This window comes from Aulostomus chinensis, chromosome 9 (assembly GCF_037954235.1).
Source record: "Aulostomus chinensis isolate RoL2024-O1b breed Wild chromosome 9, RoL_Achi_v1.0, whole genome shotgun sequence".
NCBI classification, from domain to species: Eukaryota; Metazoa; Chordata; class Actinopteri; order Syngnathiformes; family Aulostomidae; genus Aulostomus; species Aulostomus chinensis.
The window spans coordinates 18288597-18303592 of NC_141328.1; the positions used below are offsets into that span (position 1 = coordinate 18288597).

General features: G+C 44.3%; 1 protein-coding gene across 1 annotated transcript; it reads left to right on the plus strand.

Moving 5' to 3' along the window:
• Positions 1-8700: 8700 nt before the first annotated feature.
• On the plus strand, positions 8701-13697 carry LOC147256160 (keratin, type II cytoskeletal 8-like). The gene is made up of 8 exons (XM_086214068.1): positions 8701-9251; positions 10698-10906; positions 11472-11532; positions 11653-11748; positions 11990-12154; positions 12259-12384; positions 12484-12748; positions 12850-13697. The coding sequence occupies exons 1-8, from the start codon at positions 8829-8831 to the stop codon at positions 13098-13100; spliced, it is 1596 nt and encodes a 531-aa protein (XP_086070194.1). The 5' UTR covers positions 8701-8828; the 3' UTR covers positions 13101-13697.
• Positions 13698-14996: the final 1299 nt, after the last annotated feature.

Genomic DNA, 14996 nt, shown 5'->3' on the forward strand with positions numbered 1-14996 from the left:
TGTCGATGGCAGTGCCTCTGTCCTAGATGCTATAGCTTTAACTGGCGATGCTCCTGACGCCTGTTCTACTTCAGAAAGTAGTATGCAGAAGGGAAGTTCTTTGAGTCCTGCACAGGCAGGAACAAAAAGTCTTGTCAATTTTCAGAGGAAAACATGTGCAGACTCTCAACAGTGCGATCGAGAGCCTGCACCAAGAGACAATGACGAAATTAGTTGAATCCTGGCAAGGTAACAAAGTTTGGTAAGCTGTGTGGAAATGATTGGCATGGCGGTCATAAGCAGCCGTGCCTGGTGGAAATTGGGAGTAAAGTGTAAATCGTGTAAACGAAGTGTAGCTGCAGCCAGTAATGATTTTTCCACTAATCACATTTGTGTGGTACCTCTCTACCTTTTCGCAAGAGGTCTATTTTTTTTGTTTTTTGTTTTGTCAAACCGACCAAGCCTCCACGTTGGACGAGATGTGGAAGATCAACTCGTCGCCCTTCAACTCCTCCTCAGATTTCTAGTCCTTCAACTGATGTGGACCGAGACACTGACCTACAAAATCTTTTAATCCAAGCCTACAGTAAATGCACCAACACAGTTTATCTGGACTGTGTGAGTGACTGTGACACAATCTGTATCTGGCATTTGCTTCCCACACTGACGCCTTGTTGCGCCCGTGAATGCGGGACAACAAGCACACGTATCCTTTATACCGGGTGCAGCCCAAAGTCCGACTGGCATAGAAGCAGTCTGAGAAAGGTGGGAGCGGTTTCCCTTTCAGCTCTATTTGGCACATTTCTATCAGTGAGCTCTGAGAAACAAAACCCTTTGTGCCCCATTAACATTTTTGAGATGACTTGTAACATATGAATCCAAACCAAACAGGTAGCACACATGAAGCTGTGAAAGAGGAGGAATTAAAACATCTGTGTCACACCTGCTGCACTCCCTCGAAGCAGGTTCTCCCTGCTGGTATGCTACATAGGACTGACCTCTGTGTGTGTGTGTGTGTGTGTGTGTGTGTGTGTGTGTGTGTGTGTGTGTGTGTGTGTGTGTGTGTAATAATGGCTGCACTAGACAGATTCCGTCCTTTACAACCTATTTACTGCAGTAAAGACTGGTATTAATCCCTCTAATGTGCACCAGTAGCATTCGTCTGATGGCGTGTCCGATGTCCAGCAGAAGCAGTGTTCTTACACAATATTAAAATGTAAGCATTACAAGAACTTGGACCATCCTACTATTTATGGGTTTTTTTTCATAATACGGCTAAACTGAACATCATAAAAGCACCATTCTCTTTTACAGGTGTTTCCACTCTGAAGTTGTTCATCCATCCATCGTCTTCCACTTATTCCTACACATTAAGGGTCGTGGGGGGCTGGATCCTATCCCAGCGTCAACGGGCGAGAGGTGGGGTTCACCCTGGACAGGTCGCCAGTCCATCACAGGGCCAATATAGAGAGACGAACAACCATTCACACTCACAGTCACACCTACGGTCAATTTAGAGTATCAATCAGCCTCGTCCCCTCTTGATGTCTTTGGACTGTGGGAGGAAGCTGGAGTACCAGAGAGAACCCACACAGGAACAGGGAGAACATGCAGACTCCACACAGAAAGATCCCGTGCCCGAGCCAGGACTCGAACCTGGAACCTTCTTGCTGTGAGGCAACAGTGCTGACCACTGCACCACCGTGCTGCTGAAGTTGTTCACTAATTTTCAATTAAATGAGGTATTGGGGTGATTTTTTTTAATCAGGTTATTATAATGTCCATTTTATTTCATAATAGTTAATATTTGTAATATCTTGAAGATAAATTTGCATTTGGTTGAATGGCCTTTGCTAATCTGTCGGTCACTGAAATGACATGAAATCACTTGTACAGATTTTTACTGCAACGATGCAGAACAGAGAGGAATCCATTCAATTTTAGACACCATCTTCAATGACTCAAACTTTATTTATAAAGCCAAAAATAACAAATCAGAATCTGCCTTGCCACGTCCTCCTTCAGGTTTGAGTAGGGTTGTCAATGGGAATCTTGCTGTGGATCTAGGAACTTTTTGAATCATCTAACATTTCGTACCTTTTCCGTACCACATTACCTTTGGACGTTTAGATGATGGCGACTCTGTTTTGACTTCTTACATCCTTTACACGGCTACCTTTTGAAGTACAGGTCCAACAATAAGTCGTTCTCACAGTGTACTATTCTTCAAATACCATGTTGATACTACAGTATATTCTGCGTTCCAAAATTCTATACATTCAATATATAACTGCTTTCAAGGTTTCATATGCACGTAGTGTCATCTGCTGAGTCAATGTTTAAGAAGCCAAACCAGTTTAAATGTGGCAAACTTCAAACACTTCAGATCTGACGACTTTTTTCACTCTAATTTTTATAGAACTGTTCCGATATGTTTGATAACATCCTGCATGATCGTCGTCCTCTGGTCTTGTGTGCTTCCACCCTGTGGGCTGAAAATAGTCATTCCATCCGTTTTTAACGTGAACATTTTTATTTATTTATTTATTTATTTTTATCATTTTCCAGTTAGAAAACACATGAACAACTCTGTCATACGAACTCGATTGATCTGGCTTTTACTCTTTTGGATTTGTTCCCTCTTTTTTTTCTTTTTTTGGGGGGGGGAGGGGGTTGTTCTAAAGGTCTTCCAACTATAACAGCCGCTAACATCATAAATCCAGAAGGGCACATAATGAAAGCACTTCCTGATCCCACCGGAGCGCTCCTGATTTCACGCACTGCTGCATTTCCTCATGTGAATAAGATGAGGTTTGAGGTCTGGTTGTGTTTAGGCCACAAAACGCTGGGGTAGTTTTGCAGCAACTTTGTTGCTTATTTGGCAAAAGAAATTTAAATTAACAGTCTCATCTTTTGTAAAAACACCACAACTCAGCAGAGCAGCACGGCTCAGAGGTAGAGCGGCCGTCTAGAGACTGAAGGGTCACTGATTCGATCCATGTCCAAGTATCCTTGGGCAAGATACTGAAGCCCTAATTGCTCCTGATGGCCGTGCGACGGACTGGCGACCCGTCCAAGGTGAACCCCACTTCTTGCCCAATGTCAGCCGGGATAGGCTCCAGCCTCCTCACGACCCTTAAAGGACAAGCGGTGTAGAGCAATGCTCTTAACTGCGTTACAGGATAAAGAGTTGCATCGTTTGCATCTGGTTTTCTAGCGGACAGCTTGGTTCAGCACAGCCACAGCCAGGTCAAACGATTTGGTTCTGGTTCGAAAAACATCAGGATTTGAGTTCAGCTTTCTACCTTGATCGGGTGAGTGTGTTGCCATGGTAACAGTCAAAACACTAATGTCACTCCATTTTCTCTTTCACTCCAAATACAGAAGAATCTAAATCCTATGAATCGTTAGATTCAGGTGTAGTTTGTCTGATTAGTAATCATTCATGTTGACATGCTAAAAAAGGAGGGGATCGTTACTTTTCAGTGAGTCAAATTACTACATGTACCGCAGGAGAGGCACAAAATATCGATCGATTTCAATATATTATTATTTTATCGTATTTTTTATTTTTATTTTTTGCAAAATTGGGTGGGTGACACATTGAACAAGTGGTCAACTTGTGAATTAAATAGTTGATTCCGAGATGGATATTCAGGCTCCTGGAGATGGTATGAATCCTGTTCTGGATTTGGTCATGCGTAAAACCAATTTTTCATGATTTGGGAAAAAAATTTCAAACAGATTTAAATAGTACTGTATTAATATTTAATATGGTTTCTCCATCAAAGGGTGTACATTTTAGTTCTCAAATCCTGGGAAACTCAAAATCATATGCAGTGATCAAACACTTACACATTTATTATCACTGAAGTAGCACACGTTGAACTCACACACTGACTTTATGATATCTGAAGAATCACATAAAACTCAGCACAGCACAAATGCAGCCGCTCACTCTAAACTCTTCGGGTTTTCCGGTCCACTCTTTATCCCGAAATTCCAAAAAGAACCTGCTGTTCTTGAGGGAAGTGAATAAAAACAGGTCTGTCCATCCTGAGAGGGAGGGTCATCTCACCCTGCTCAGCGGTTCACTTACAACACAATGGAGCCTTAAAACACAAAGGGTTATTATGTGCATGGTGATTGCGCTGTATCCTGAAAGGAAGGGCTGCCCAGCCGCCTCAAGTTAACTGAAGACGCACAACCTGGAAACAGCCCCCCCCCCCACACACACACATACAGTATACACTCCCCTTCCAGTAATGTGATTATTGATGTTTGTGTGTCAAGAACACAAAGCTCAAAATAGTGACATCTCAGTGCAATTTCTTCACATTTGTTTAGTTCATTAAGGCAACAAATGCTCATCCACCCTGTGTGTGTGTGTGTGTGTGTGTGTATTTGTGTGTGTTTTATGGCTGACTGGAGCACAAGGGTGAGAGAGAGTTACACCCATCGACGACACCCACCCACTATGATTTACCACACACACACACACACACACACACACACACACACACACGCAGACACACTTTCTGACAGCTTTGCAGAGCTGAGTCTTCTGGGATGTCTGAAGATTGCCACACACACACACACAAACACACACACTTGGATTTCTAGCTTTGAGAGAACCCTATTCCCTATCGTCTTACCCTGACATCACAACTAAACGCCCAACCCTAAAGCCTAACAGAAAACTACCCTTTAAAGTTTTGAGGCCCAGCTAAAATGTCCTCACAAGTCAAAATGTCCCCACAGTGTCAGTGATATTGTCAAGGGTCGGTCTACACAAGAATAGAAAGACATGCGCGTGCGCACACACACACACACACACACACACACACACACACACGCACGCACACACACAGGGTAAAGGTCCATCTGTGTGTGTACACTCTTTACCCTGCTGTAAAATCCTAATCCCCGCCATTTAGCCTTATTCACACGAGAGCTATCAGCCACTTGCTTAGCTTGTGATCTGATACAGTATCAGATGTTACAAGGCCAGATGGTGACAATCGGCAGAAGCATGTGATGAAAGCCTCATGTGGTACTGGTGAATGAAATGAGTCACCAACCACCCGCCATGAAGCAGAAGAAATGTCTCCAGACTCCTCACACACACCAAGTTGTCGTACGCACGCCGTAACTACAGCGTTACCAGGGGGATAAGAGTCCAAATATGATTGGAAGCTTGCCTTACAACACATGACTCAGAGGCCCCCTGAGAACAGTTTTGTTTGCTCTGTATTGATTGACAGCTGGGGATTTAATAATGTGTGTACATTTATCTCCAGAACGTTGAGCAAAGCAACCCAAATGTCAGTCAGACACTTTAAAGGACACAAGAATTCCCTCTTCAGGTGTCACGTAAAGGTTTCCTGACTCGAGAGCTGCGTTGACAGAAGAGCTAATGTTCAGCGTACTGTAAAACTGGAGCTGCTGCCAGTGTCACACAAACAACCGCTCCAAGTTCCATAATTCCGAGGTGGAATTTCTGAAATTCAATTAAACCTGCAGAAGAGAGATCTGTTTCTGTTGAATCAACATCCCACATGATTCCAAACTCTCTGATTTTGTATGATTTCACTGCAGTCATGTGCATTTTAGCCGAGCAAAGCAGGACTTCCCCGTTGGCACGCTTCCCCTCTGATTCATTCAATCATATCAATATTACCACATGTTCTTTTTTAGTCACAGTCACTTTGTGCTTTGCAACTCTGTGTGGCGAGAGTCTCAAATGCCACCAGCGCCACTCATGAGCTGGCATCCAGAGCAAACGAGGCTATTTTGTTTTGTTTCCATGACGATGAGCAAAGAGTCAGTGGCGGGAAAGGTTTGAGAGGATGTAGGAGAGAGAGGTTATGGCGGAGGGGGTTGGATCGGCAATGCCAAAGCTCATGAGTCATCGCGGCGAGGGCCCGGTGAGGAGGGAGGAGAGGAATTCAGGGGTGGGTATTGGCGGAACGTCCTTGGAAGGTTGAGCTGCCGTCTATGCCTGGACTCTTTCACCATGCAGCGCGGTGAGGTAGAAATAATAGAGTGATTGTAACTCTGTTATCAGTTCGTAAGAATTCTTTATCAGTGTTTGTACAGCAAATAGTTCTCTCAGGAGTGAGACTGTGATGAATTGCGGATGGGTGTTTATACAGAAGAACAATAAATACATCTCATCTGACGAAGAATGCATGTTAGCGTTCAAGTTTACCAAACTTCTTACACAGCAGTACTGAAAACCAGCAGCTGCAGTTCACCTGGTTTTGCACATTCAACAAAACACCCCATGTGTTATTTTCTGAAAAATCTACTGTGGAGGTTGCACTAGGTTGGCTGCAACAGCTGAGGAATTTTGAGCCCTAAAGCCTCCAAAAGTGCAAACAGTTCTACAAAACCTCTTGTTGTAGGAGATCGCTGCAGTAATGCCTCTATTTCTGTCCCAAACATGTTTGATTATTGAACCAGGAGGAGCGCAGACCTCTGCCAATGCTAGCAGCCTACTCTTTTATAAACTTCACTCTAAATCTGTCACATGAATGAATATTGTCTCTGTAAATAGGCCTAGTTGTTTCATTGATCTTGCAAATATGCACCTAATAATTCTGGAGAGTGATGAAAAAAAAGGCATTAGCATTTATAGGATATCCAGTACTTCGCCATCATTGTCATATCTCTAAGGTAAATATAAAGCTACAGCTAGCTTAGCATAGATACAGGACATAAGCCTAGCATGGCACGGTAGCAAAATCTGGGCCCTACGGTATAGTAATTGACAAAAGTGGACATCAAGCAATGGTTACCCACCAAACCAAATCGGCCAGTGCCCCAGGGGCCTCTGACCTCTGAAGACCAGCTGTGGCCTCAGTCAGTCTCTGATGAAAAAGAAGGAATAAAAACTGTGTGTCTGTGAGATGTCAGACCAATGAATGTACTTACCTCATTTGCAATTAAGAAAGAATATAATTGTTTCGATGGAATCGCACTGAGCAGAAAAAACATACGGCGTCAACTGTTTTCAAAAGTCGGCTCGTTCACAAAAACTGTAGCTAATTCAATGCTAACGGTGTTATTCAAGATAAAATCCGCCACTTTCCGCTGGCAGGTAGGCTAATATCTCTTGAGCATCCCTACAATTTATATATATATTTTTTACCTATTTCAAACATTCAAGGTTGAATTGTTGGGTAACATGAAATTCAGCTGATCGAATCACGCAAAATCCTATGGAAAAACAACGCAAAGCTACTGTTTCAAAATAAGTCAATTAACAAAAGAACATTTTATCAAGCCTATCTCTACGGAGCAGGTGTGTGTGCGTATGTGTGTGTGTGACAGAGAGAGAGAGAGAGAGAGAGAGAGAGAGAGCGCATGTACAATTGGTGAAAGAATCTGAATCATGGAACTGCATCAGTGTGGATGTAGCAATGTGTGCTCAGTTATGCCACCGGTGAGTTAAGCACTGTTGGATGAGGGCTGGAACCTGTCACTGAGCAGGGTTCTTTTCATTCAAAAACTACGTAGAACTGTGTAATATATATATATATATATATATACATATATGAGGTGCTGTCTCCCTCTCTGAATGACCCTTTACATAAAATCATTAATCTGCAAGCAACTTGAAACACTGTTGGAAAAACTCCTCTGAAACACCCAGCATGAAACTGTACACAACACGGATGGAGCTGATGTAGCGCGTACCAAACCTTCTACACACCTAGTGAATGTACGTGTTGCATAACGGCAACATTTGAACTCATCTCAGGGTCGGGGCCCAAACTTTAGTCAAGGGTTATCACATAATATCACAGCCGATAAAATCAGAACTTACCGTTTTCACACTTTGGTTTTGTACAAATGTTTAAAAAAAGTGTTATAAAATGATTATCAGTTGTTTAGAGGAACTCAAGGTCCTCAGAGCAGCCACATCCCAACCCACAATTTACTGTTTACAATTTAGAAAAGCTATTTGCACATCATCATGTCTGACATGACCTGACATTTTTGGGTTTAAGACCCTTGCCTCTGAGGTCCGACGTGTATTTGGTCTGTTCTGCTGTTCTGTTCAAGTGTTCATTGCTTTCTGTTTTTACCATTTCTTTAATTATGTATTCATTTTCCATGTTCTGATCTTGCGACAAAAAAAAGACAAAAGCATTCATCTGGTGACGGTGAGGTACTCTGTGCTGAGAGAGTTCAAGTAATTTAAAATCCCTTGCCAAACGTCTATTGCGTTATTAAACTCACAGAAGAGTTAAATGATATAAAATGTAAATATTTTAAAAAAATGAATTCTCCTGTGCATCAGACACTGTTCTGCACGAAGTGTTGTGTGTTCTGACCGATAACCCCCCCCCATGCACACACGCACACGCACGCACACACAAGATTATTTTTTCTTGACTGCACCAGAACTGCCGATCTATTGTGTCAGGTGTGGTGTGTTTGAATTCTTGTACCAGGAGAGAGAGAGCGAGACAAAGCATAAAATAACATGAAGAAAAGAAGAAAGAAGTACAAGTAACACCCCCCCCCCCCCCCCCAACAACACAGAAGCTGCTAGACTGACCAGGTAATGGTTTTTAGTGACTGGACAGTGTGTCATAGAAGTGTAATATTACAGCCCTGCCTCCTTAGCTTGCCCCGACCTGCAGCCAATAGCAGTTCACCACAGTCCCCTCCCACTTACACAGGCACTTAAAAACTCTTCAGTAGTTCTTCTCTTCCTATCCACTCTGGTCTCTCCCCTCTGCTGGCCTGCCTGCCTGCCTGCCATACCAACCGAGCCAGTCGGCGTGACCTTCCCAGACTCATTTCACTCTCAAGAAAACTACTCCACACTTCAGAAAATGTCGACCAATTATAGGACCTCCTCTTACTCTGTGAAGAGTTCTTCTGCCCCGAGGAGCTTCAGCAGCAGCTCCTATGCTGGATCAGGTGGTGTCCCCTCCCGGAGAAACTTCACTGTCAGGAGTTCTATTGGAGGGACCAACAGGGGCTATGGAGGCATCAGCAGCTCCTCAGCCTTTGGCCTAGGCTCAAGCATGGGATCAGGAGCAGGCTTTGGTGGTGGCATGGGAATGAGTGCTATGGGAATGGGTGGTGGTTTGGGAGTGGGTGTTGGTATGACCCCTATCACTGCCGTGACTGTGAACAAGAGCCTGCTGGCTCCCCTGAACCTGGAGATTGACCCCACCATCCAAGCTGTCCGTACCCAGGAAAAGGAACAGATCAAAAGCCTCAACAACCGCTTCGCCTCCTTCATTGACAAGGTAAGAGCTCATGACAGAGGCCAGATATGGCTGAGTGCGTGTGTGCACGTGTGTGTGGATGTGTGCGTGCGTGTCAGTAATAATCAGGTTGGCAAGGCCTCATGTTCTCCAAAAACAGAGCCACTGTTTTCATTAGGTGGAAGGCACAGTGAAAGTGAAGCCAAAATGCTGCAGGTTTCAGCGGCGTGACACAGTTATGTAATTATGATCCATAATGTTTGCCACATGTCTCACTCTGCTGATTTCCTCATTCATCTACCGCGTGGCAAACGTTGATTCATTCCCCTCTTGTACTTTCGTCACCTCCCTCTAATTTAATTGACAAAAAAAAAAGATGGATGTGCATTCAAACTTGAGCACAGGCCCTTTTATAGTGATGAAAAGCAGACATGTAGAATGGAGAGAGAAAGAGAGATAGGAAAGGGTGTGTCGGGGCAGAACTCTGGGCTTGTGATACGAGTTACCTTGGGAATGGTCCCTCCCTTAGCTGGGGTGTGGCCTGTTCTACTGCTTCACTGTCCTCCACCCCTCCCAAATACAAACACAGGCTGTAATGAATGCTTTTGTTGCCTTATAGTGACGCTTTTTGGAGGATGAATACATTGAATTTAAATAGTGCGGCCTTTTGTCCAATAGACAGAGGCCTCGTCACTGGGTTAATATTTAAAAAGGCCGGTTGGTTTCAAGTTCTGGTCAACTGCTGCGTATCAACTCAGCGTCTTCCGCTGTAATCATTGCATCAAGATAAAGCTGATGGGCTTTTTCTAAGCTTTGTGCAGGCTTTAATGCAAAGCAGATAAACTTCCTGGTTATCACCTGGTATCTTGTGCTTGCAAATGAGGACTACTAAGAAGTTCCTGATGAAATCTCATCGGCTGAGTAAAAGAGAGAAAAGTCCCCGTATACGCTTTTATGAGTACCCTCCACCTTTCCCCTCCATCTGACTTCAGCTAGTAAATCAGCCCTACCCCCCCCCCCATCACTCTCTCATCACACCTTTAGCACAGTTAAATATTTACCTTTCCTCATCCAAGCTTTACATCACTCTCCCTTCTCTATCTGTATCGGTGGAGCCCCTCTGTACAAAAACAGGAAAAAGGGTAAACATATTCCTCCATCACCGGGTTTTTCCAACCTTGTCTTGCCCCCCCCACTCCTGTCAGGATGCATGCACGTCAGGCCTTCCTTTGGAAAAGCACAGCCAGTGTGGAAACCCAGCCAACAGCAGGCCACAAAGCTCCAAATATAGATAAGAACAACAAAGATTTCAGATGGCGAACAGAAGGTTGAACCCCCGCGATTGATCATTAGGGGGCTGTTATGTCAGACTCTGGTGACATCACCCCTTTTAAAGGGATTATTCAAAGCTGATGAAAAGGAATGCATCTTTAAAAATGCTGCTGTTTGATAGCTTACTAATAATCCCCCCTCATCCCCACACATCAGGTCCGTTTCCTGGAGCAGCAGAACAAAATGCTGGAGACCAAATGGAACCTGCTGCAGGGACAGACCACCACCCGTTCTAACATCGACGCCATGTTCGAGGCCTACATCGCCAACCTGCGCAGACAGCTTGACAGCCTTGGAAACGACAAGATGAAGCTGGAGGCTGACCTGCACAACATGCAGGGTCTGGTGGAGGACTTCAAGAACAAGTGAGTGAAACGAGCAGCATGTTCTGGCCAGGCCTTTTCTCACATAACAACAGCCAGAATAACCTACAAGATGGCCGAGTCTTCAAGATGCAGTACAGAGAGTTAATCTTTTCTTAGACTACTCCCTACATCTGTTAGCGTCATGCTAACTCCAGGGAATTACAACACTGAGGAAGCACGTTCTGAGCAGTGCTTACATTCCATATGAATGGATGCAAAACCCATTAATTGTGTTTCAGGAAAGGTATCAGCACCGTACACACACTCCACAGGTGTATGTATAACAAACAGGTGCAACAGTTATTTGTTAGTTGTCCACAAATCAGCTGAGTTCAGATGAACCCCCGGGGGGAAATATCAGTAACACCTCTCACACTTGGCTCTGAGTCAACACAATGGGTGAGTCATACATCCCAAAGGAGTTCAAGAGTCAGGGGGAAGATTACTTGCACCTCCTAGTGTTCCATTTGTGTATCAACTCTCAAAAGGGAACAAGAAAGTGATTTGTTTATTTATCTGTCCTTGAATCTAACCAGCATTTCATGATGTTTTTTTTCCCTCTCAGGTATGAGGATGAAATCAACAAGCGCACAGAGTGTGAAAATGACTTTGTCCTCATCAAGAAGGTGAGTTGGAGTTACAGATTTTATACCTAATTTGCATTTTCTTTGCACATTACAGCTCCCTTTTTTTTCCATCACTGCCTTTTGGTGTCCTGTTCTCACAAACCCTTATCTCTGCTCCAGGATGTCGATGAGGCTTACATGAATAAGGTTGAGCTGGAGGCCAAGCTGGAGAGCCTGACAGATGAGATCAACTTCCTCAGGTCGATCTATGAGGAGGTATGTTTCCTATTTCCCTTAAACCCAACACCTTTTTGAAGGAAAAACAAATCTGTTCTCAGCTGTTTTAGTGAGTGATTTGTGTATGTGGTGACATTTTGAAATCTGTTATGCTGAATTCACCATTTTCCCCAACATCTGTTCTGCATCTTGACTCCCCTCTTGCACTATTAGCTGGATGGCATTCCTCAGTGAGGTGGGGTTGAATAATCTGATTGTCTTTTATTTTGTTGTTCTTCAGGAGCTGCGTGAGCTCCAGAGCCAGATCAAGGATACTTCAGTCATCGTGGAGATGGACAACAGCCGCAACCTGGACATGGATGCCATTGTTGCTGAAGTGAAGGCCCAGTATGAAGACATCGCCAACCGCACTCGCGCCGAGGCAGAGACATGGTACAAGACCAAGGTGATGAAGAACTCCTGAGTAGATTTTATGTTCTAAACACCGTGAAAGCAAAAACATCTCTTTATGATGCTAATCAAGCTTTTGTCTTGCTAATGTTCATTTAGTATGAGGAGATGCAGACGTCTGCCAACAGATACGGAGACGACCTGAGGGCTACCAGGACAGAGATCGCAGACCTCAACCGCATGATCCAGAGACTGACATCAGAGATTGATGCCGTCAAGGGACAGGTATGAAGAAAAAATGTAATGGAGGGGTTATTGTTTTTTTTATGTTTTCTAATATGAAACCTAATCATCAAGCCTTACTTTTAAAATATTTCCTCTCAGCGTGCCAACCTTGAGGCCCAGATCGCTGAGGCTGAGGAGCGTGGTGAGATGGCAGTGAAGGACGCCAAGTCCCGCATCAGGGACCTGGAAGAAGCCCTGCAGAGAGCCAAACAGGACATGGCCCGCCAGATCAGAGAATACCAGGACCTGATGAATGTCAAGCTGGCTCTGGACATTGAGATCGCCACATACAGGAAACTTCTGGAAGGAGAGGAGGATAGGCTGGCAAACGGCATCAAGGCTATCAACATCTCCCAACAGAGCAGTAAGTTATCACCTTAAATGTCCTTGTAGTTCTTTGTTGTTTGTGTTCTCTCAGTTTCAGCAAACTAACTTCTCTCCTCTCCTCTCCTCCCCCCTCTACAGCGAGCTACGGTGGTTTCCCTATGGACTCCATGAAGGGCAGCTACTCTAGCAGCTACTCCAGCGGTTACAGCGGTGGATACGGCGGCAGCATGAGTGGCGGCATGGGGGGCCTCATGAGCAGCTCGGGGGGCTTCAGCAGCGGCAGCGGCGGCGGCTACAGCACCCAGACCAAGAAGAACGTCGTAATCAAGATGATTGAGACCAAGGACGGCAGAGTGGTGTCTGAGTCATCCGAGGTCATCGAGGATTGAACGGTCTAGCTTTGAGGTGTCTGCTATGATCTCCTCTGCCTCTCTGGTAGTTTTATACTTACAGTTCACCCCACCCTTCCCATAACTTTTGTCTTTAACAAGTGTGAAGTAAAATGCTTGCCAGCCACTCTCCCGTAGAGCCGAAAGATGTTTTTTCATGAAGCAATAAAGATCTTAACACTACAAAAGATCTGAAAGGGACCAAAGAATTTATTTTCTATGTCTGATGTCTGTGCAGAGTAGTTTGGAGTTCTTGAAAGTGATTAAACTGAGCGAGAAAATATGCCCCCCCCCCTTCCCTATTTGCAACATCTATTCCACACATGAAGGACTTTTCCCTTCCCAATTATGTTGCATCAAATGGACAGCGGTGTTGTCAGAGGAATGTGAATGTGCTGAAACAGTCCGTCAGTATTGTTGGTCAACTAATGTCTTAAAAAAAAAGCCTGCTACAGTAGGTAGTGCATGTCTTCCCTGTGCGTGTCCTGTAACCGAAACTGTTCGACCCCTTAGGAGACTGCCCACGTGATACTGTTGTCCTGAGGTGCTGTTTTTGCTACCGAACCAAATAAAAACGTGTTTAAAAAAAAAAAAAAAGACTGCATTTGTCTTCATTTGAAAAGATTAGAAAAAGGAGGAAATTCACTCAAGGGACATTTGAATGAAAAATGAAATAATTAAGTGCGGTAAATTTCAAAGAGACGTTAATTCTGTCTACTCACCTGCATGGAGGAGGCCAGGCAAAGATTTCAGCAGACACATCCCGTTTGATACGCATAAACCTCACGTGTTTTGGTGGAAATATGAGAAGAGAATCAAACGCATCACAGTCAGCTAACGATAAAGTAACTAAGTATGTCTGTTAGCTGCTTCCATGTTTTTTACCCACTGCTGACTTTTCATTTAGCGCCTGCATGAACTCCACAGATGAAAGGCCGCATAAGTATTGATAGTAACCAAAGCTAAACATCTTGTCAATAAATAAGTTGACATTATTTCACGACAGTGCGTAGATGAATGTTCAATTGTTGTTCAGTGTAAACCGGATCAAGTTGTGACTCAGTGACTGACGAGGTGTTTGCAATTGCCAGCTAGCTTCTCAGTTTGTTTTTTCACATGCACGTCTTGTATTTATCTAAAAGGGAGCAGCAGGAATCCAACCAAGCTTTCGGAGATGATGCAGGCCTTGGAAGAGGTGGTGGCAAGTGTTGCCATGTTTGGGGCATGAATAGAACCACACCACAATGCTGCGCATCTGCTTGTCTGATTGATGCGCCCTTCGCACATTATAGAGCAAGAGAAAGCTGGACTCTGGGCAACAGTGCAAACGCTTTCTGATGTCCCAAAATAGCCATGCAATGCGGCTGCAACAGACCACGCCTCATTTACATACATTAGCAGACATGGTGAACATGGTCCAGACAGAGCGCAAGTTCATTTGCTAAAGGGCAAGGGAGCTTGGTGTGGAAACGTCATTTGCACGAGCTTGAAACCAGCAACGGCACTTGTGCTAAACAAACACACAACTTTTCCTTTTGTCTAGCGTTAGCGCTCCTCTCTTTCTGCCTGCATTATATCACTGGCTGTGTTCTGCACGAGCGTGCGGCCAGGGAGGATTGTTAGTGTGAAGTGGAGTCACCTGTGTTGACCTCCAACAAGGGTACAAATATCAGTCAGATCTTCCTCTCTTTCTCTCTCCTCTGGGTTCCATTCACTTCATTTACCACTGATATGCCGTGGCATGATAACCTGGGGTGTACGTACAACCCATAGTTCTGGCCTTTGTATAGGTGTAGAGATATCTAACAGTCCAGATGATTCAGTCTAACACACAGTGGCAACAACTGATCCAGATTAGTCCCAGACTCCGATCATTACCAGGTCCAGAGACATTTC